The 21,463-nt window shown below is 43.1% G+C and overlaps 1 protein-coding gene across 2 annotated transcripts in view; it reads left to right on the forward strand.

Moving 5' to 3' along the window:
• The first annotated feature begins 20,269 nt into the window (after positions 1-20,269).
• The window catches only part of ANO6 (anoctamin 6), a 223,348-nt gene continuing 222,154 nt past the window's right edge, over positions 20,270-21,463 (forward strand). The window contains exon 1 of one of the 2 annotated variants that reach the window (XM_047788025.1): positions 20,270-20,779. In XM_047788025.1, the coding sequence (XP_047643981.1) occupies positions 20,704-20,779 (76 nt within the window). In that variant the 5' untranslated portion in view covers positions 20,270-20,703. The remainder of the gene's footprint in view (positions 20,780-21,463) is intronic. The other variant, XM_047788026.1, reaches the window with a different exon arrangement.

A 21,463-nucleotide genomic window follows, 5' to 3' on the forward strand; every position in this document is an offset into this window, starting at 1 on the left:
AGACAGAGACCTTGGGACTACGTTTCACCCACCAGTGGGTCAGCACTAGAGCAGGAACCAGCTTCACCTACTAGTGGGCAGCCATCAGCCCCAGGAACCACTGAGCCCCAGTCCTGCCCACCAGCAGGCTAACAGACCCACTCCCAATCTAAACTCACACACAGATTGAAATTAAGGGATAGAAAGATGTATTCCATGAAAATGGAAATGAAAACAAAGCCAGGTTAGTAATATTTATATCAGAAAAAATAGACTTTAAAACAAAGACTCTAATAAGAGAGAATAAGGACATCGCATGATATCTAAGGGGTCAATCCAAGAAGATATAATAATCACACACACACACACACACACACACACACACAAAACACACACACACCCAACATAGGGACACCTAAATAGATAAAGCAAACATTAACAAACAAAAAGGGAAAACCTGACAATAACACAATAATAGTGGAGGACTTTAGCACCCCACTTACATCAATAGACCCATTATTCCAGACAGAAAATCAATAAGAAAAAAAACCCTGTGTCACCATAAGTGACCCAATATATAAATATTAGATGTTCTGAATAGGTATATATAGAACAATCCCTACAAAAGCAGCAGAATTACACATTCTTTTCAAGTACATGTGGAACATTCTCCAGGATAGAACACATGCCAGCCCACAAAATAAATCTCACTAAATAAGAAAATTGAAATCAGGAGTTCCCATTGTGGCTCAGTGGTTAACGAATCCGACTAGGAACCATGAGATTGTGGGTTTGATCCCTGGCCTCACTCAGTGGGTTGAGGACCCGGCATTGCCATGAGCTGTGGTGTAGGTCGCCGATGTGGCTCGCATTGCTGTGGCTCTGGTGTAGGCCGGCAGCTACAGCTCTGATTAGACCCCTAGCCTGGGAACCTCCATATGCCCTGGGAGTGGCCCTAGAAAAGGCAAAAAGACAAAAAAAAAGAAAAAGAAAAAAGAAAATTGAAATCATATCCAGCATCTTTCCAACCATAACACTATGAGACTAGAAACCAACTACAGGAAAAAAAAACCTGCAAAAAGCACAAACATGTGGAAGCTAAGAAATATGCTACTACACATTCCAATTGCTTACTCCTAAACTATAATAAAAATATTATATTATTATTATTATTATTATTATTATTATTGCAGATAATGGATGGAGAGACAGAGTTCTTCCTGTATTTAAGAGAGAGTGACTTGATATTGGGTTCAAGCAAATCTAAGTTTGAACTCCTGCTTCATCACCTATTAGCCATGCCAGAGGCTACTAACTACTCTAAGTGTTAATTGCCAACTTATATTTTAATAGAATACCCTATGTTTTACCAGAGCACATGGATGCCCAGCTATAGGCTATATTTCCCAGCCTCCTTTGCAGCTAGATGTGGCCATGCATCTAAGTTCAGATTAGTGGGATGTGAGCAGAAATGATTTCCACAATTTCTGGATCATCTCCTTTAAGAGAAAGCTACTTGCCCTGTATATTTTCTTTCCTCTTCCCTCAGGCTCAAACTCTGGCCATACAGAAGATGGCAGGAGCAATATAAAGGGAATCTGAGTCCCAGAATGACCTCACAGATTAAAACTGCTCCAGTAACCTGGAATGCTCATGTTAAGGATATTAAGACACAAACATTAATTTAATCAAGTCACTGTCTTTTCTGGTCTTTCCATTACAGCAGTTCAGAAATACATTTGTTCAGAGTCCTCGATATTTAGCCCCTCTGAATAACAGCTTCTTCTTATATAAACAAGATAATGTCTATATCACATCCTTATTGTGAAGACTATTGAGAAAATACATGGGAGATCCAGAACCTGACAGGTGAAAGGTGCATGCTAAATATTTTTCATCTTCCCTTTTAACCATTTAACATGGGTTTCATGTACCTTTCCAATGAATCTAGAGAGTACAGAGACTGCCAAACAGCTGAAAAACTGTCAGAGACAGTTAAGAAAAATGAGAATACAGAGAAATTTGTTTCAAATTTTAAAAAGCAAGGAAAAAAACCTGAAAAAAAAAACCCCTAATGAAACAGAGATAAGTAACTTAGCAGAAAAAGAGTTCAAAGCATTAGTAATAGGAACACTAATTGAACATAGGAAAAGATAGATGAAGATAGTGAGAATTTTAACAAGGAACTAGAAAATATTAAAAAAAAAATTCCAGTCAGAGCTGAAGATTAGAATAACTGAAATGAAAAACACACTAGAAGGAATTAACGGCAGAGTTGGTGCTCATGAGCAATTCAAAAGAGTAATGGAAATCATGAAATCAGAATGGAAAAAAATTAGAAACGAGGTCACTTTAGAATGACATCAGGTGTACATTATAGGGGTCTCAGAAAGAGAAGAGAGAGAAAAAGATGTCAAAAATGTATTTGATAGAATTAGGCTGAAAACATCCCAAAGCTGAAGAAAGAAACAGATTTCCAGGTATATAAAGTCCCAAAAAAGATGAACCTAAAGAGACCCACACCAAGAAATATTGTAATTCAAATGGCAAATATTAAAGATAAAGAGAGAATTTTAAAGGAAGCAAAAACAAACAAACCAACAAACAAACCCATGAAGTCATATACAAGGGAATCCCCAGAACGCTATCAGCTAGTTTTCCTCTGGAAATTTTGAAAGCCAGAAGGGAGAGGCATGATATATTTAAAGTGATGAAAGAGAAAAACTAAAACCTAGGATACTCTGCCCATCAAGGTTATATTAAGGATTGAAGGAGAGAGAAAGTACTTCTCACACAAGTGGACACTAAGAGTTCATCAATACTAACCTGAAACTGCAAAGTGTCGAAGGGTCTTCTCTAAAGAGAAAAGAAAGACTACACCAAGAAGTAAGAATTTAGAGGAAAGAAAAAAGCCCACTAGTAAAGGCAAATATATAGTAAAGGCTATGAACAACTGCTTAAATAAGCTAATACAAAGATTAAAAAATACAAACTGTAAAATCAACTCTAACCACAGGAAACAAGGGATAGACAGTAAGAGGTAAAATATAACATCAAAAACCCAAAATGTGGGAGAAGGGAATAAAAAAGGTAGATCTTTTAGAATGCGTTTGAACTTAAATGACTAACAGTTTAAAATAAGTAGATATACGTCAACATATAGGAATCGCGTGGGAACCACAAACACCTACAATAAATACACAAGAATTAGAGAGAAAAGAGCACAGCCTTATCACTAAAGAAAATCATCAAACCACAGGGGAAAATCTCAAAAAAGAAAAACAGAAGAACTATAACAACAGAAAAAAAGGGAGTTTCCTTGTGGTGCAGGGGGTTAAGGACCTGTGTTGTCACTGCAGTGACCCTGGTAGCTGCTCTGATGATGGGTCTCATCCCTGGCCTGGAAACTTCCACATGCTGCAGGTGTGACCAAAACAAACAAACAAAACAAAAACCCCCAGAATATGTTAACAAAATGGCACTATCAATAATACTTTAAATGTCAGTGGACAAAATACTCTGATCAAAAGACAGAGGGTAGCTTGGGAGTTCACTTTGTGGCTCAGTGGTTAAAGAACCTGACTAGGATCCATGAGGATGCAGGTTCAATCCCTGGCCTCGCTCAGTAGGTTAAAGATCTGGCATTGCCATGAGCTGGTGTAGGTCGCAGACACAGCTTGGACCTGGTGTTGCTATGGCTGTAGTGTAGCTGGCAGCTGCTGCTCCAATTCGACCCCTAGCCTGGGAACTTCTATATGCCTCAAAAAGGAAAAAAAAAAAAAAAAAAAAGGCAGAGGGTAGCTAATTGAATAGAAAGAACAGATACACAGAACAAACTAGTGCTTAAACCAGTGAGGAGAGAGAAGTGAGAGTGGCAAGAAACTGAGAGGTTCAAATTGCTATGTATAAGATAAATAAGCCACAGGATATATTGTACAGTGTAGGGAATATAGTCAGTGTTTTATAATGACTCTGTTCTCCACTGACCAGGGAGTCACAGACTCTGCCCGGATCCAAGGAGAGAGGACACAGAATCCACCATTCCCATTCAGAGGAAGAGTATCAGTCACATTGCAGAAGAGCATGGGAAACGGGATAAGTATTTTGGTACAGCTATCGTTATAACACGCAATCTGCCGTAGGTGCTATGCCCTAAGTGGAAACAATTTGGATAGTGATGCTTCAGTGGTACTAAGTCTCTTTTTACCAAGCAGGACTATAGAGTAGACAGACACAAGAGTCTGGAGCACTCAAGAGATGTCCAGGTTAGAGAGAAAGATTTAGTGGTCATCAAGATATAAATGATATCCTAAAATCATGAGACTGGATTAAATAACCCCAGGAAAGTGAAAGTGGGTAGATAGAACAAAGCTAAAGGTCTGGCAGAGGAGCAGTGGCTGTTGAGCGTGGAGGGACTCAGGTGAGTGAGGTGTCCTCAAGACCCAGAGAAGATGAGTTTCAAGAAGGAGAAAGTAGGATCATTTTCAAGAAGCACCTTCTATGTAGCATTTAAATTAAAAAAAAAAGCAACCTTAGATGTTAATATATGGAGTGAGCTATTTATTCATACGGGGTCCTTCTCCTTAATAGAAAATATAAAAAACCCGGAGTTCCCATTGTGATCCAGCAGCTTAAGGACCGGACATAATGTCAGCGAGGATGCGGGTTTGATCCCTGGCCTCACTCAGTGGGTTAAAGATCCAGCATTGCTACAAGCTACAGCTTAGATTGTAGATGTGGCTTGGATCCAGCGTTCCTGTGGCTGTGGCATAGGCTGGCAGCTGCAGTTCTGATTCCATCCCTAGCCTGGGAACTTCCAAATGCCACAGGTGTGGCCATAAAAAGAAAACATATATATAAAAAACTAACATACGGCCAAACAATTTTTAAAAAGCATTAACAGTAAAATATATTAAATGGTAATGTGGGAAAATACAGAATGCTCTGCAAGTACATATGAAAAGCATTCAACGTAGACTGAGGGATATCAAGAATGCCTTCCAGGAGGAAGTGAAAGTTCAGCTGAGACCTGATGGAGAAGTGAAAGCCAGTTCACAGTGGGGAGGAGGGTCCAAGTAGGTGGAACAGCATGTGCAAAGTCTTGGAGGTGTGATAGAGAATGAAATCTCCAGATCACTGAAGGTGCTGGAGATGTTGAGGATGCTGAAGAAGTGTGGAGAATGAGGCTTGAGATAGACACAGGACCTCCAGTTACAAAGAAGTTACTAGCCACAGTGCTTATGGGAATCCCTCGGGCAATTTGAAAGGAGTGAGTCCATCAGATTCTCACAGCAGGAAGATAATTTCTGACCACGAGAGGAAGAATGGATTGGAGAGAATAAGAAAACTAGTAAGAGGGTCAGGGAGGAATTACGATCATGAGAATAACATATACACACGCCTGTATAAAGTAGATAATTAATAAGATCCTCCTGTATCGCACAGGGAAATTTACCCAATAGTTTGCAATAACCTATGTGAGAAAGAAGAATGGATATATGTGTATTATGTTACTGATTCACTTTTCTGTACACCTGAGACTAATACATTATAAGTCAACTATAGTCCAATAATTTTTTTTAAAGAAAGAAAACTAGTAAGGAAGCTTCAGCAGGAATGAAAGTGAGAAATAGCTCCAGAAATTCCAATAATTCCACATCGCCAAAATATTCAACTTTCTGTTCAGTCATGCCTCACTCTTTCTTTTAGATCCTATAATACACCATTAAATGCATTCCCTTGCTTATACCATCAGCTCCCCTCCCCCTTTCCCTCTGTTGAACTTACCTTGCAAAACTCCACCTCAGTTATATCCAGCTGTATACCTATTTGAGAGAAGACCTGAGTATCAGAATGTGCCTAGAAAAAAAATACATGACCATGCTAGCAGGTTTTCCTTTAAATTCACGACCTTGTGTGGGTCCTTTGTCTGATCCTATACTATATGCTATATACTATATACTATATGCTATATACTATATGCTATATACTATGTACCATGTACTACACTACAATAATACTATAGTATTTCCCTAGTCTGTTCTGATTCCCTAGATTCTTTCCAGCTATCTTAGATACTATTCCAAACCTTCTCTCCGCTTAAACCTCCTTCCATGCTCTCATCCCCTACTATTGACCTGTGCTGTATATCTGACTAAAAAAATAGAAATTGGAGTTCCCGTCGTGGCGCAGTGGTTAACGAATCCGACTAGGAACCATGAGGTTGCGGGTTCGGTCCCTGGCCTTGCTCAGTGGGTTAACGATCCGGCCTTGCCGTGAGCTGTGGTGTAGGTTGCAGACGCGGCTCGGATCCTGCGTTGCTGTGGCTCTGGTGTAGGCCGGTGGCTACAGCTCCGATTTGACCCCTAGCCTGGGAACCTCCATATGCTGCGGGAGCGGCCCAAGAAATAGCAAAAAGACAAAAAAAAAAGAAATTATCCAAATATATTTTCTAGACCTTGAGGACTTTATATTAAGTGAAATAAGCCAGTCACCAAAAGACAATTACTGTATGATTCCTTGTACATGAGATATGTAAAAGCAGTTAAACTCATAGAAACAGGAAGGAGAATGGTTGTTGCCATGGGCTGGGGAAGGGGAAACAAGAGTTGTTCAAAGAGAATAGCTTCAGGTGCACAAGATGAAAACCTTCTAGAGCTCTGTGGCACAACACAAATATATATAGCACTTCTGAACGTACACTTAGAAATGGTTAAGACGGTAAATTTTATGTGTTCTTTATCGCAATTAAGAAAAAGAGAGAGAGAGAGATCTAGGAAGTTCCCACTGTAGCTCAGTGGTTATGAGCCTGACTAGTATCCATGAGAATGCAGGTTTGATGCCTGGCTTTGCTCGGTGGGTTAAAGATCCAGCATTGTCGTGAGCTGTGGTATATGCCAGCAGCTGCAGCTCTGATTCGACTCCTAACCTGGGAACTTTCAGATGCTACAGTTTCAGCTCCAAAAAGCAAAAACGAACAAACAAACAAGCAAACAAACCTCTCAATCTGCCACCAGGTCCACTCTCAGCTGGATGCTTCACACCCGCCCCAGATCTCCTGTCCCTGACACCGCCTCCCCACTCAGCCATGTGGCCTCACACACTTTCATAGTCAAGCAGCGGTGGCCAATAAAAACCAAGGAGAGATGCCTGCATAGAGCTACTGCCCTAAGAAAAGCCCAAGGCAGAAAGAAAGGTGTAGGCATCTAGTGTGAGGTCTCAGAGTCTCAAAGACTGCAGCCCAGACCACAGTCAAAGTTGCCCCGTGAGCCCATCACTGAGGAGGAGCTGTCGGGGTTCCTGAAGCAGTTTGAGGGAGAGACAAAGAAGGAACTGCGAGTGAGGAAGGACTGGCCAGGGACGGCACAGGGAGTAATGGCCATCGGCATCGCCAACCCGGATCGAAGCTAGAGAGCGCAGGAAGCAGAGGAGAGGTGACACGCATGCTGTTCAGGGTGGCTGAGAACTGACTTCCCCAGAGGCCTGGAAGAAGCAGCAGAGACCCCAGGACTTGGCTCTTTGTTTCCAGAAGTTAAGGGGCCTCCGGGCCAGTTTGGGGGGAAAATGTAATGCTGAGTTGGACTCTGTTCCATTCTTGGGCACCGTTTTGTTCCCTGTTCTACACAACCAGAAGGACACTTCACACGTGTTAAAAACCTCCCAGTAGAGCACCCACTTTGAATTGGCTGCTAACTTTATGAAATCTTTTGTGGTTTCTTGCTTGGTAATTTCTACGGGGTGAAAATGTGTAATTGCTGAAATTAACGAGTGAAAATCAACACACAAATAGGGGTTCTTGGAAGTTCCTTTGTGGTGCAGTGGGTTAAGGATCAGGCGTCGCCACAGCTGTGGCTCACAGCTGCAGCACGGGCTAGATCCCTGGCCCAGGAACTTCCACATGCTGTGGGTGTGGCCAGAAAAAATAAAACAAACCGCAAGCAGTTCTTTATAAATGCTCATGTGTGCAGATTATTTACCTGCTGAAACAGCTCCATCTCGGAAGAATAATATATCTTCCAAAAGTTAGGTCAAGGGAAGGGACAGTGTAAACCAGGGGTTGGCAAACTCTTTCTATAAAAGGTCAGAGAGTAAATATTTTCGAGTTTGCAGGCCATTTGGCTCAGTAAATGAGACAAACAATGCCAAGAAGGCTTAGATTATTCTTTTAGTTGACTACAGTCATAAAATATGCTCCTTCTGTTGATTATAAAAATTTCTTTTTTTATTTTTTTTGTCTTTTTGTCTTTTTAGGTCCGCTCCTGTGGCACATGGAGGTTCCCAGGCTAGGTAGGGGTCTAATCGGAGCCGTAGCCACCGTAGTGAAGGGCTTTACTCCACTTTCACTCACCAAATTATTTGTGAATTAAATGCTAATGAAAATGAAGACTAGGTGGCAAAACAAAGTGCCATGGGGAGTCAGGCTTTGATATGGTTTGTCCGTTTCCCTAACCCCCTGCTCTAGCTACTATTTCTAATCTTTTTAAGTGTGAGACCCTTGTGTCTTCTTTTCCCCTGATACCTCACCTAACTCAGCCAAGTATTATATACTTTAAAAATGGGCTTAAAGTCAAAATGACTTTGAGATTGTGCTATAGAAATCCATGTTGTGCCCCCCACCCCCAGCAATGCCTAGATTCTATAGTATTAAACTGGGCATGGGGAACATTTAGGGCATTTGATAGTTTCCATCCTGTACAGCAATTGAGAACCAGCTATTGGCAAAGCTGTGGCCTCCATTCAATTTCTTAAGCAAAAAACAAAAACAAAAGTAGAACATCACACCTGTCAGAATGGGTATCATCAAAAAGAACACAGAAAATGTGTCCATCCACAGATGAATGGATAAAGAAGAGGTGGTATATATACATACAAATATATACACACACACACACCAAATTAATACTGCTCAGCCATAAAAGAGAATGAAATTTTGCTATTTGCAGCCACATGGATGGAACTTGGAGGGTAGTGCACTAAGTGAAATAAGTCAGAGAAAGCCAAATACTGTATGATATCATTTATATGTAGAAGCTAAAAAAATACAACAAACTAGTGAATATAACAAAAAAGAAGCAGAGTCATTATAGAGACCAAACTAGTGATTACCAGTGGGGAGAAGGAAGAAGGAAGAGCAGCATGGGGGTAAGGGAATAAGAGGCACACACTATTAGGTAGAAAACAAGCTGCAAGGATATATCGTACAACACAGGGACTATAGCCAATATTGTACAATAACTAAAAATGGAATATAATCTTTAAAAATTGTGAATCACCATATGGTACACCTGTAACTTAGGTAATATGGTATAGCAACTATACGTCAATTAAGAAAAACGAAACAGGAGGCGTCATGGCACAATGGTTAACGAATCCGACTGGGAACCATGAGGTTGTGGGTTCAATCCCTGGCCTTGCTCAGTGGGTTAACGATCCGGCGTGTCTGTGAGCTATGGTGTAGATTGCAGATGCGGCTCACATCCCGCGTTGTTGTGGCTCTGGAGTAGGCCGGTGGCTACAGCTCCGATTAGACCCCCTAGCCTGGGAACCTCCACATGCCACAGGAGCAGCCCTAGAAAAGGCAAAAAGACAAAAAATAAATAAATAAATAAATAAAATTTTTAAAAAAAGAAAGAAAAACAAAACAAGACAAAACAAAAACCAAGAAGGAAAGTCTCTTTTTTAAGAAAGCATCCTGGAAGTTCCCGTTATGGCTCAGCAGTAACAAACCCAACTATTACCCATGAGGATGTGGGTTGGATCCCTTGCCCCACTCAGTGGGTTAAGGATCCCGCGTTGCTGTGAGCAGTGGTGTAGGTCGCAGACAGGGCTCGAATTTGGTGTTGCTGTGGCAGTAGTGTAGGCTGGCACCTGCAGCTCTGATTTGACCCCTAATCTGGGAATGTCTATATACTACATGTGAGGCCCTAGAAAAAAAAAGAAAGAAAGCAAGCATCCTGCTTACCACTAATCTAGCTGTCCTCACGTGGTGGTTCTAATCTAATCTATCAGTGTGGGTAGTTCTAATCCTAATTTTTGTTATGTTCCTTCTGCTATTTCAAGAAAGTAAAGCAGCCCTTCGTTAGGGCTTCAGAGCCTGTCAGGGAAAGAAGCACTTTATTCACTTTGTTCCAGAATCTTCAAGAAGAGCTCATTTGTCAATCTTCTCTAGCAAAACAAAGACAAAAATACGTAACTCTGAAAATTTAGTGACTAAAAAATTACCTGGATTAGTTCATTGTTTTCAAGCAGGGCTACAGGTAATCTGACCTAAATTGCCCTTAAAAAATTCTAATCTCAAGTTTCTCCCTCCCCAATATTAGAAACCTCTTTCCTCAGAACCCAGGTTATCCTAGAATCAAAGAGATTAATACCCACCCCAAAGACCACACTCCCATTTCATTTACTCTTTCTCCTGTGCATAAGAAAGATGGATCTTGGGGTACGACCATGAATCAAAGTGGAAACTGGAAATCAGCCACAATCTGAGTTATCTCTTTTCTAGAGTAAATCAGCTGAGTCCTTGGTACCAGATAGGAAACTGACACATGTTTTTCTTCACCTCGATAAATCAAGAATAAGCAAAAGAGTTTGCTTTCATCAGGAGGTAAAGCAAGTTCCAAGGGCCCTTTCTTTCCTTTTTTTTTTTTTGTCTTTTTAGGGCTGCACCTGGGGCATATGGAAATTACCAGGCTAGATGTTGAATCGGAGCTGTAACTGCAGGCCTATATCACAGCCACAGCAACGTGGGATCTGAGCCACTTCTGCAAACTGTACCACAGCTCACAGCAATGCCAGATCCTTAACCCAGTGAGCGAGGCCAAGGATCGCTGATCCACAAGAGGAACTCCCCAAGGGCCCTTTCTTAAGATTATAAACTGATAGGTCATTTTCATGTAGTGGACAGAGCAATCAGCTTTGAATCCCAGCCTTGCTGCTTATGCATGTGCTGTTGGTTCTTGAGCCCATGCTCTTACCTAGAGCAGAACTAGAGCAAAGAGGTTAGACACAAGGAGCCAGGAGTCAGACTGCCTGGGTTCAAACCGTCATTTAATAGAAAGAGCTGGCGTTTGCTATGTAACCTGGTGATGGAACTTAGCACCAATAACCATGGAACAATCTTCCAGGGTACATCTACTCCTGTGATACCACATGAAAAGATACAGTGTCTTCTGTAACAGAGTCATGCCAAGATGTTTAACTTTTGAATCCAAAAGCCTCTGACTCGGTGTCCAGTTTACAGGAAATACCAGACATTGAACTACAGCATTAGGGGGAGAAAAGCATTCATAGCTAGCTCTTCTGTTAACTTGAAAAAATCGAAGTCATGGGGGCAAAAAGTCAAGGAACCTAAGAAGTACAGTGTGTGAAATGTATAAAAGTCTTTGTCATTTAAGTCTCTGATCTTGAATGTGGATTCAGTGTTAGTGTGAGGGAAGCTTCTTTGTGAATATCTTATTTAGGTAGGGATGACATGTTGTGAAGTCGGCAACATCAACCTGATTCGACCAAATATACACCAAGAGACAAACAGATAAAACAAATATAGCAGAATATTCCCAATTGTGGAAGCTTAGTGGTGAATGTATTGATGTATGTCACACTCTTCCTTCAACCTTTCTATCAGTCTGAAAGCTTTCAAAGTAAACATTTGAGGGGGAAAAAGATAGTTTCCACAGCTCCTACTAATACATTTACCAATACACCTGCCTCTGCATCCATGTCCTATGTCTTCCCTCTGGTTTTTTGTGATGGAAGTTTTATTTTGCTCTGTACAGCCAATATCTCCAATGTGTACTGGAGCTCATCACTTTTACTGACCTGAGGACATGATGCCAGCCATGTTCCCTTCTCTCTCTCACAATAAAACGTGGCCCTACATACCTTTATATCTACTATTGCATTTCATTGCTCCACTACCCTTTATAGCAAAATTCAATTCTATTTCATAACTACTTATTGAGTAACCACCTTGTACAGGGAATATAGTAAAAAAAGAAAAAAAAAGATAAAAGCACTGCTCTCATCTTTTAGTTGGTGAAGACAGATAATAACCAGAATAAGTGAACAAAGGATGTTGTATGTAAGAGGGACCTAAGAGACAAGGAGGAAATAAAGCTAAGTAGGAGGGGTGGAGTGTATGTATGCAGAGGTGTCCAGGGTTGCTAATAACCTATAAGGAGACGTGTCCAGATAGAGCCTTGTACCAAGGCACATGGCTTGGTAAGCGGAGCCTGAGCTAGATTTCAGGCGTTACTTTATTCCTCGTGACCAGATGCCTGTGTAGAATAAATATCTTATACAACCATATGGGGTGGGACCGTGGAGATTTTGCAATTTAAATAGGGTGGCTTTGCAAATACCTTAGATTTTCCTATAGTTAGAACAGGAAGCTGTTGTTGAACAGAGAGTCATGTGCTCTGACTCAATGGTGATGCTTTTAGCATCACTTTGGCTACTGGGTTGAGAATAGACTGTAGTGAGACAAAGGTGGAAGCAGGGAAACCAGATAGGAAAATAATCTAGGGAAGAGAGGATGATGTCATAGATGAGATGTTTGTGGTGACAGTGGTGTGTAGTGGTCCGATTCTAGACATATATTTTAACAGACTTAAAAGGACCTGCTGAGCGCATGGATATGGAGTATACAAGAAAGAGTGGAATCAACAATGGCTCCAGGGTTTGGGGGCTGAGCAATCAGGGGGATAGGCTTTTGATGATCTGAGATGGAGAAGATTATGGGTAGACCATAGTTTGGGAGGAAGATCAGGAGTTTGACTTCAGGTATGAAATTTTAGCTGCCTATTAGAATCCAAGTGGAGATGGATATAGAAATCTAGAGTTCATGTGTCTCAAAGAGTTTCAAGTCTCCTTGAAAGAGTTGTCTGTAGTCATTGTTACCACATCTTTCCCCCTTGTTCTTCTGTGAACTTGGGGTATATTAAGAAATACACTTGGGGAGTTCCTGTTGTGGCGCAACGGAAACGAATCTGACTAGGAACCATGTGGTTGCGGGTTTGATCCTTGGCCTGGTTCAGTGGGTTAAGGATCTGGCGTTGCCCTGAGCTGTGGTGTAGGTCACAGACGTGGCTTGGATCTGGCGTTGCTGTGGCTGTGGTGTAGTCTGATTAGACCCCTAGCCTGGGAACCTCCATACGCTGCTGGTGCGGCCCTAAAAGGACAAAGAGACCACCACCACCACAACAAAATACACTTGGTCTTTGTGCCCAGGTTCTGACACAAACTTCAAACCTTGGAATTTTCTGAGTGGTAGCAGTGTCTTTTGTCCTTCATGAGGACCCCCTTTTGAGCTTATGCTAATGATGTAACTTGCCAGGGGTGCCCTTAGGTAGCCTTGAGATGGGGCCGCTTGTGTCACCCACATGATTAGAGGGTTAGAGCTTTCAGCCCCAACCACTGACCTCTGAGAAGGGGGAAGGAGGGTGCCACAGATGAAACTCTATTGAAAAACTCTTGTAGTAAATCAACTATAATGGGAAAAATAAAAATCATTAAAAAAAAAAAAAAAGAACTGAAAGAAGATTAAAAAAAAAAAACCTCTTGTGAACAAGATTTGATGAGCTTCTGGGTTGGTGAACACATGCACACGCTGGGGGGCAGGGGTGCACCCTGGGTTAATGGGGACAAAAGGCTCCTTTGTTTGGGACTTTTCAGATCTCACCTTATGTACTTCATCTCTCAGTTAATCTGTATCCTTTATAAAATCCCTTATAATAAATTGGTAAACCTACGTAAATGTTTCTCAGTTCTTTGAGCAGCCCTAACAAATTAATCAAACCCAAGTTGGGGGCTGTGGGAACCTCCAGTCCATAGCTGGTTGGTCAAAAGCACAGGTGACAACCTGGACCTGTAATTGGCATCTGAAGTGGGAGAGGGAGTGCAATTTTGTGGGGCTACGTGCTTAATTTGTGTGATCTGATGCTATCTCACAGATAAATCACATCAGGACACATAGTCAAGTATCCTCTGAGAACTGGAGAACTGTTTGGTGGCACTGGAAAAAAACATATTGGAGAAACCATTCCAGGCTTTTGTCCCCTACCACTCCTCTGATACTGAGAGGTCACTGTTGATATCCCATTGCTAAACCTAGTCATCAATTCTCTTCACATCCAAAGAAAACTATTCCAGTCCCAGGAAAATTTGAAGTCTTTACAAAGTCATTTTATTGGATTCATTTGACACAGGAAATCGTTATCTCCTTTTTTGAAAAAAATTTAACTGATCCTCCTCCTTTTCTTTCCTTTTCATTCCTCACTGGACACCCCTTCCATCTGCCTCCTTGGCTGGTTTTTCTTCATTTTCCCATTGCAGGTAGTGGGGTAGAGGGTCCTAGAGCTCAGTCCTTCGACTTGTCTCTTTATATAAACTTTCCCGACAGTCTTATCCAGTCTGAAGTTTATATCTCCCATGCAGATTTCTCCTCCAGACTCTAGTCTCATGACAGCTGAACATCTCTACATGGATGTCTAATATTGAATTCAAGTTTATGGGTCCAGAACCAAATGCCTCCACCCCTTACTGTCCTGTGGTCTTCCACTTCAACAACAGCAACTACATTTTCCTAGTGACTCAGGTCCAAACCCCGGTGTTCTTCTTGACTCTCTTTTTTTCTCACACCCATATCCAGTATATCAGAAACGCTTCTCAGCTCTACCTCCAAACACATATGTAATTCGCACCTACCGCTAACATTCTGGTTCAAGAACATCATCCATTGTCTTAATGAAAGAACTCATCTCTTAATTGCTTCCTTTCTTCTATGCTTCCTTTTGCATAGTCTATTTTCTATAAGGTAGCCAGAAAGATCCTTTTAAACATAAGTTAAATCCTGCCATCCATTTATTCAAAACTTTCCAAAGTCTTTCCCATCATTCAGAGCAAAAGCCCAAGTTCTTCTGATGGCAAAATTGATTTTGCCATTCCTCCCCCACCAACCTGTCTTCCTACCACTCCCCACCTACAGTCACCATAGCCTTTCTGCTTTTCTTGATGACACTAAGTGTGCTTTCCTCAAGGCTTTTGCACTTGCATTTACCTCTTCTTAAAACTCTGGTCTCGTGGACAGGTACTTACAGGTCTTATTCCCACACTGTCTTCAGATCTCTGCTAAAAATGTCACCTTATCAGAAGGTTTTCCCTATCTGCTCCATGTAAACCCTTCCCCCAGCCATCACTCTCTCTTGCTCTTGGCTAGGCAAATAAGACGAATGTACTTACTTATGTGTGAATCACACTGGATAGAGACAAATAAATAAGTACATTTGTCTTATTTTATTCTCTGGAATGGAAGGTCATGAAGGCAGGATGCTGTCTTTGTTTTTTTGCTTTTACTATCGAATCCCCAACACCCAGGAAATTGGCCAGCTTATAGTCAGTTCTCTCTAACTAAGAATGAAGAATAAGAAGTTCCGCTTGTGGCTCAGCAGGTTAAGGACCCAATGTTGTCTCTGTGGGTTCTATCTCTGGCCTGGCTCAGTGGGTTAAGGATCTGGCATTGCTGCAAGCTGTGGTGTAGATCCCAGCTGTGGCTCGGATCTGGTATTGCCATGGCTGTGTCATAGGCCACAGCTGTAGCTCCAATTTGGCTGCTGGCCTGGGAATTTCCATATGCCACAGGTGCAGCCATTAAAAAAAAAAAAAATAGAATGAAGAATGATGGGGGTATGTATCCAAACATCAGAACATGATAGTGGAGATGGGTGGCAGCCGTGGCAGCCAGCCTCAAAGATGGCTCCCAAAGAGCCCTGCCTCTGGTCTTCCTGCTCTGTATGAGCCCCTCCCCGAGTGAGTGGAGCTGGCTGACCTGTGCAACCAATGGCAGCAATAACAATATGATTTCCCAGGATAGGTCCTAAAGGATATTGTGGCTTCCATGTGACCCACTCTCTTGAATTTCTTGGGTATAAGAAGACAAGGTTGTGTCATGAAGACTCTCAAGAAGGCTGCAGACAGGCCCACATAGGAAGGAACTGAGGTGACTGTAAACAAGCAGCACCACTTGAAAGGGAACTATCTTGAGTGGAAGCTCTCTTAGGAGCAGATCTAGAACCCTAGTCAGGCTTTCAGGTGACTGCAGCCCTGGCTAACATCTTGACTAGAACTTTGAGAGAATGCAGGCCCAAATCCCTTGACTCTGCTGCTCCTAATTCCTCACTCACAGAAACTATGAGATAATATGTTTATTGTTGCTGTAGGCCACTGCATTTGGGGCTGATCTATCAGCCATGACATCTTTGCCTCTTCTTCTTGGAACTGTTGTATTTGTTTTCCTTCTGTCTAAAACTCCATTCCCTCCGATAGTTGCATGTCTTAATCTCCTACTTCAAGTCTCTGTAAAACATCATGCTATGCAGTTATGCAGCAATGTAACAATGGGTAACAAATATAGAATGTTTTGGAGATATCCAGAAGTAGATGCCAGAGGATTTAGCAACTGCTTGGATAGGAAGGAAAAGAGAGAGAGGAAAGAGTCAAAATGATTCTCAAATTATTGGCTTGTATAACTAGTGGTGCTATTCCCAGATTTAGGGAAACACTTTTGGGACAGAGGTTATAAACTCAGTTTTAAACCTGCTGAATCTGTAATGTCATAAGAAATATCCAAATAAATCCAAGGTCAAGCATGTAGGCAGATATACCATTTGCAACACGGAAGAGAAATCTGGGCTGGAAATAAAGACCTTAGAATCAGGGCCAGCTCTATAATTTGCAGGGCCTGGTACAAGATGCAAATGCAGGATATCTTGTTCAGAGAGACTTCAAGGTCCATCAGCTGCTTGGTTCTCCCCACCCCCAACAATTAGTAGGAGTAACAGAGCATGCTCTGGTTAAAGGTAGGGAAGTTGAGCCAGGTCTTCCCTGGCCTCTATTCTATAAACCACATTGGAGGGATACCTCCAAGAGACTGCAACATCCATGCTAGGATGCACTTGCACAGGGGATGAGTAAGAGCTTCATCCCTACCCAGATGCCCACTGGGTGCACTGCGGTGCTGATGTTCCAGGACAGCTACTGCCATGCCCTGCCCTAGGACACATGACTCTGACCTTCCTTGTGCCTGTTGCCCAGGTCCCCTTGGTCCTGGGTAAGGTGAGGAGGAGAGCAGACAGGGGTGAGAGGCCAGAAAATGAAGGGAGCTGGCAGCTGCACCTATCCCAGGGAGGCACAGAGGTGACAGGAGACATGTCCCATACCCTCACTAGACTTCACTTACAAAATAAAAACCCAAAGATGTTATTAAGAATTTCAATTTCATATTTTTCAAGAGTATGGAAATATATATAGACATATATACACATGTTTATATATATTTATATAACATGTTTCATATATATTTATATATGTATATATACATACATCTGAGTCACTTTGCTGTACAGCAGAAGTTAACACAACATTGTAAATCAACTATACTTAAACAAAAAAAAAAAAAAAAAAGAATTTCAGGCTGGCAATCACAGAGCATTAAGACCTCAAGCCTAAGCCTCTCTGAGTGCAAAGCCCTGTGCCCATGAATCTAGCTTTGCTTGGGAATATATTAAAGTTAGAAGACTGAATGAGTTAAGCAGGGAAAGATAAGAAGAAAAAAGCCCCAAGGATGGAAGCCAGAGAAGCACCAATTTAAGGGTCGGTCAGGTGGTTCTGTGTCCAGACAAGTGTTCTAATTAATCAGAAGACCAATGAGGGAGAAAATATTTGGCCCATGATCCCCGACTTGGAAAAGCTTTGCAAACCCTCTAACCTGGCCACAGATTGTTAGGCACATTTTATTTCATAAACTATTCATGATATAGATGATCATTTTTCTTTTTTTTCTTTTTTTGCCTTTCTGTCTTTTGGGGGCCACACCTGTGGCATATGGAGGTTCCCAGGCTAGGGGTCCAACGGAGCTGTAGCTGCCAGCCTACGCCAGAGTCACAGCAACTTGGGATCCGAGTCATGTCTGCGACCCACACCACAGCTCATGGCAACGCCAGATCCTTAACCCACGGAGCAAGGTCAGGGATCGAACCTGCAACCTCATGGAGGACAGTCAGGTTTGTTAACTGCGGCTGAGCCATGACAGGAACTCTTAGACAATAATTTTTCAGAGTCAAGGGTGTGGTTCTTACCTAGGCCTATTACATTGATTATTTTTGAAGCATGTCTTACTCAGGTGGAAAAAAAATAATCCATTACAGGAAATAAAATGGATTAAATGAAAGAATGGGATTTACTAATAATAGACTTACAGCTAACTAAAGTAAATAATTCATTTCTCTTCTAGCAACAGTCACCTGTACATATAAGGCCAGCAGTGTCTCTCTGCAACATTTATCAAGCAAGAAAAATGTAAACTCTAAAATCTGTGAAGAACTTCAAATGACTCATTGAAACCTGTTGCAAATGCAAACACAAGAATTTTCTAACTAATTTATCTTGAGCAAAGTCTTAGGCCCTAAGGACCAGGCAATTTGGTGAGAGGACTATGGCAGGAAGTTGATGAGAATTTAAGAACTTAGAATTGATGGGGTGCAAAGTGATTTTTTAAAAACAGATTTAGAAATGTCTCTAGAAGTGGTTTAGAAAGTGGCTGGGAACACAGATTCTAGAATAAGCTGCTTGGGTTTGAATCCCAACTCTGCCACTTACTGTGTGTGTGTGATTTGGGGCAAGTTATTCAGTCACCCTGTGTCTGAGTAAATGTGTGGTAACAACTCCTAGGGTCATTGTGAGAATTAAATGACCACATGTAAAACATTTAGAATTGTGCCTAACACATAAAAATTACCATATGCATTTGTTAAATGAAAATCATGCAAACTAATCATGTAACCAACATTCCTCTGGAATTTGTTTTAGTAGGCTCCATAAGCATTGGGGACAGAATTAAAAAAAAATCTTTTCCACTTCTCAACTTTTTCTTTACCCTCCCATCTTTTATTTTTCCCCTCTTCTCTTCAGAGTACTGTATTGACTTTTCTTTATATTAAAAGTAATTTTTTTCAAAAGGTTCTTTAAGAAGTAATTATAGTGTTTCCTGGATATTTTCTTTTTTGTGGGTTTTTTTTTCATTTTTTTATGCATCAATTTGTGCAGGAGGGCTTCAGTTAATCACTAATTTAATAATTCTGGATATTTTCTTAATAATTTGCTGTTTTATAATGCATATTCATAGCTGTTTTCCCACTGCCACTTACAGGTGGGCTCAATGTTTCATATGAAAATGTTTTCACATGGGGAGTTCCTGTTGTGACACATCAGAAACAAATTCAGCTAGTTTCCGTGAGGATGCAGGTTAGATCCCTGGCCTTGCTCAATGGGTTAAGGATCCCGCTTGCTGTGGCTGTTTCATTTCATATGAAATTTCATATGAAAACATCAGAAATAAGTATATAGGAGAATAAGATGCACAGCAGATTTAGTGTTAGCTCAATGTTTATTCTAATTATCATGATAATGCTGGTACTTAAATGGGAAAAAGTTTCAATAAGTGTTAGGGGGACAATGAATACAACAAGGATTTTGGTTACACCTTTCAGCCCTTTCGAGAAGTCAAAAATCGTCCCACCTGAATTCACCAGCTGCTTGGAAGAAAATTCTGCAGATGCACAAACGCAGGAATCTGCAGTTCAAACTACCCCATGTGTCTTAAAAGCAGAAATCCCTTTGTATTTGTCATGTTGAGCCCTTTGGTCTTCACGATAGCATTCTTACGCTCTCTGCCTCAACGTTATTTCAGCACCTTATTTCTTCTGCTTATAATAGTTTTTCACACTGCTTTAGAGTTTACACCGAACCATCGGGGAGGTCCTCACTTCCTTTGCCTTTACGTGACGCCAAGGTTCAAGCTTTCAAAGTCCCAATACGCTGCATGCTGGGTGATCATCTTCCGACCACTCCCTGTGCGCTCCAGCGTGCGGGGGTAGGGGGCGCTTCTCCCTCCTCCTAACCTCACTTTAGGCGGAAATCCTCTTGCCTTTTGTAAACAAGCATTTTTAGATCTCGCTCTTTGGGTCATTTTTCTTCCGTTGTTTATTATCTACGAGTTTGGCCTCTTTTCCCTGTAATCTCCCTCTCCCCATTCCCCTCCGGAAGGCACATCCTCCCACCTAGAGTCAGAGTAATTGATACTTTAAGATCCTCTACTAGCTTCACGTTCCCTTTAAACACATCCAAACGTGCTCGCCTTCAGGGTGCTTTCCTTGAGCTGCAGCTGCGTCTCTCCCCTCTTAGATAGATGTCAAAGAAAACAAGCCCGAGGACGTGCCCATATATGACCTTGGAACAGAAAGCTGCCTCGTTTGGGGCAACCGAGAACCCTGTCCACTCCCACCCTCGCGTGCTCTCGCCACCCCCTTCGGCTAGTTCACTCGCGTGCACAACGCGGACGCCAGCTACTCCCTCCCTTCTCCTGACTTCCTTCTAAGAGCCTCGTAAACCTGGGAAGTTCAATCATTCCGCAGCAAACCTCGGTGCTCACTGGGCATGCTCAGTGGCCGGCCCGGCTCGGTGGCCAGAGGTTGCCTTGGGCGCAGGGCTCGGGTCGGCTGCCTCCTGGTCTCGGCTTCCCGGAGCGCGGGCTGAGCACCGAGGCTCCTGAGTCCGGAACGAGACTCGCCCCGCCGTCCCCGCCCGGGCGCCAGCCCCGCCAGAGCGCCGTCGTTCGGGACCCCGGGAACCCCCAACTTCGCGCCAAGTTCCGAGCCTCCTTCGGGGAGAGGCATGCAAATGATGACCAGGGACATTCTACTTGAAAGGGAGCTGGAGGACGACGACGACGAGGAGGATGGGGATATCGGTGAGCTAGGGGTCTTAGGGTGGGCCAACTTGGGGCCCTGCGTCCGCACCCGAAAGCGCGAGCCGACGCGGGAGGAAGTCGGGGACCGCGCGTGGGCGCCGCACCCTTGGCGGTGGAGGTTGGCGGGAACCCTCGGCCGCTCGGGGGAGCTCGGGCTCGGGAGCACCGGGAGGTGGAAGCCCGCGCGCCGCACTCCCGGGGCCGCAATGCGGCCGCCGCGCTCCGCGGATCGGCTGCCTCCCTGCTCAGCTCACGGCGGGCAGGCAGCCCCCGGGAAAGCAGAGGAGGGGCGGGGCACGCGCGGGTCCGCGGGTCACTTTCGAGAAACCCTGCGAGGGTCGCGGTCCCTGAACAGTCGCGGGAGATAGGGAGACGCCCCCCGCGCGCGCGGAAGTCTTGACTGAGAACAACAACTTTTGGGTCATTTCCTCCGGCTCGAACCGGCGCTGGGGATTCCGAAGAGCTGGCGCGGGCGGCGAGCCGTGGGCGGTGTTGGGAAGGGCGCCCGGGTTGGGAGAGCCGGGGTGTGACCCGCCAGAATCCTCCGAAGGTGGCGGCGGACGCGGGACTTGGGTCAGAGGGTTGGGGCTGGGAGGGGCGGCCCGAGAACTGATTTGTGGCCGGGATCCTTTTTTCCTCAGCTGCGCCCGCCCGCGGGGGAAGTGATGGGAGGAGGAAGCCCTT

The sequence above is a fragment of the Phacochoerus africanus genome, chromosome 7, assembly GCF_016906955.1.
Source record: "Phacochoerus africanus isolate WHEZ1 chromosome 7, ROS_Pafr_v1, whole genome shotgun sequence".
Lineage (NCBI taxonomy): Eukaryota > Metazoa > Chordata > Mammalia > Artiodactyla > Suidae > Phacochoerus > Phacochoerus africanus.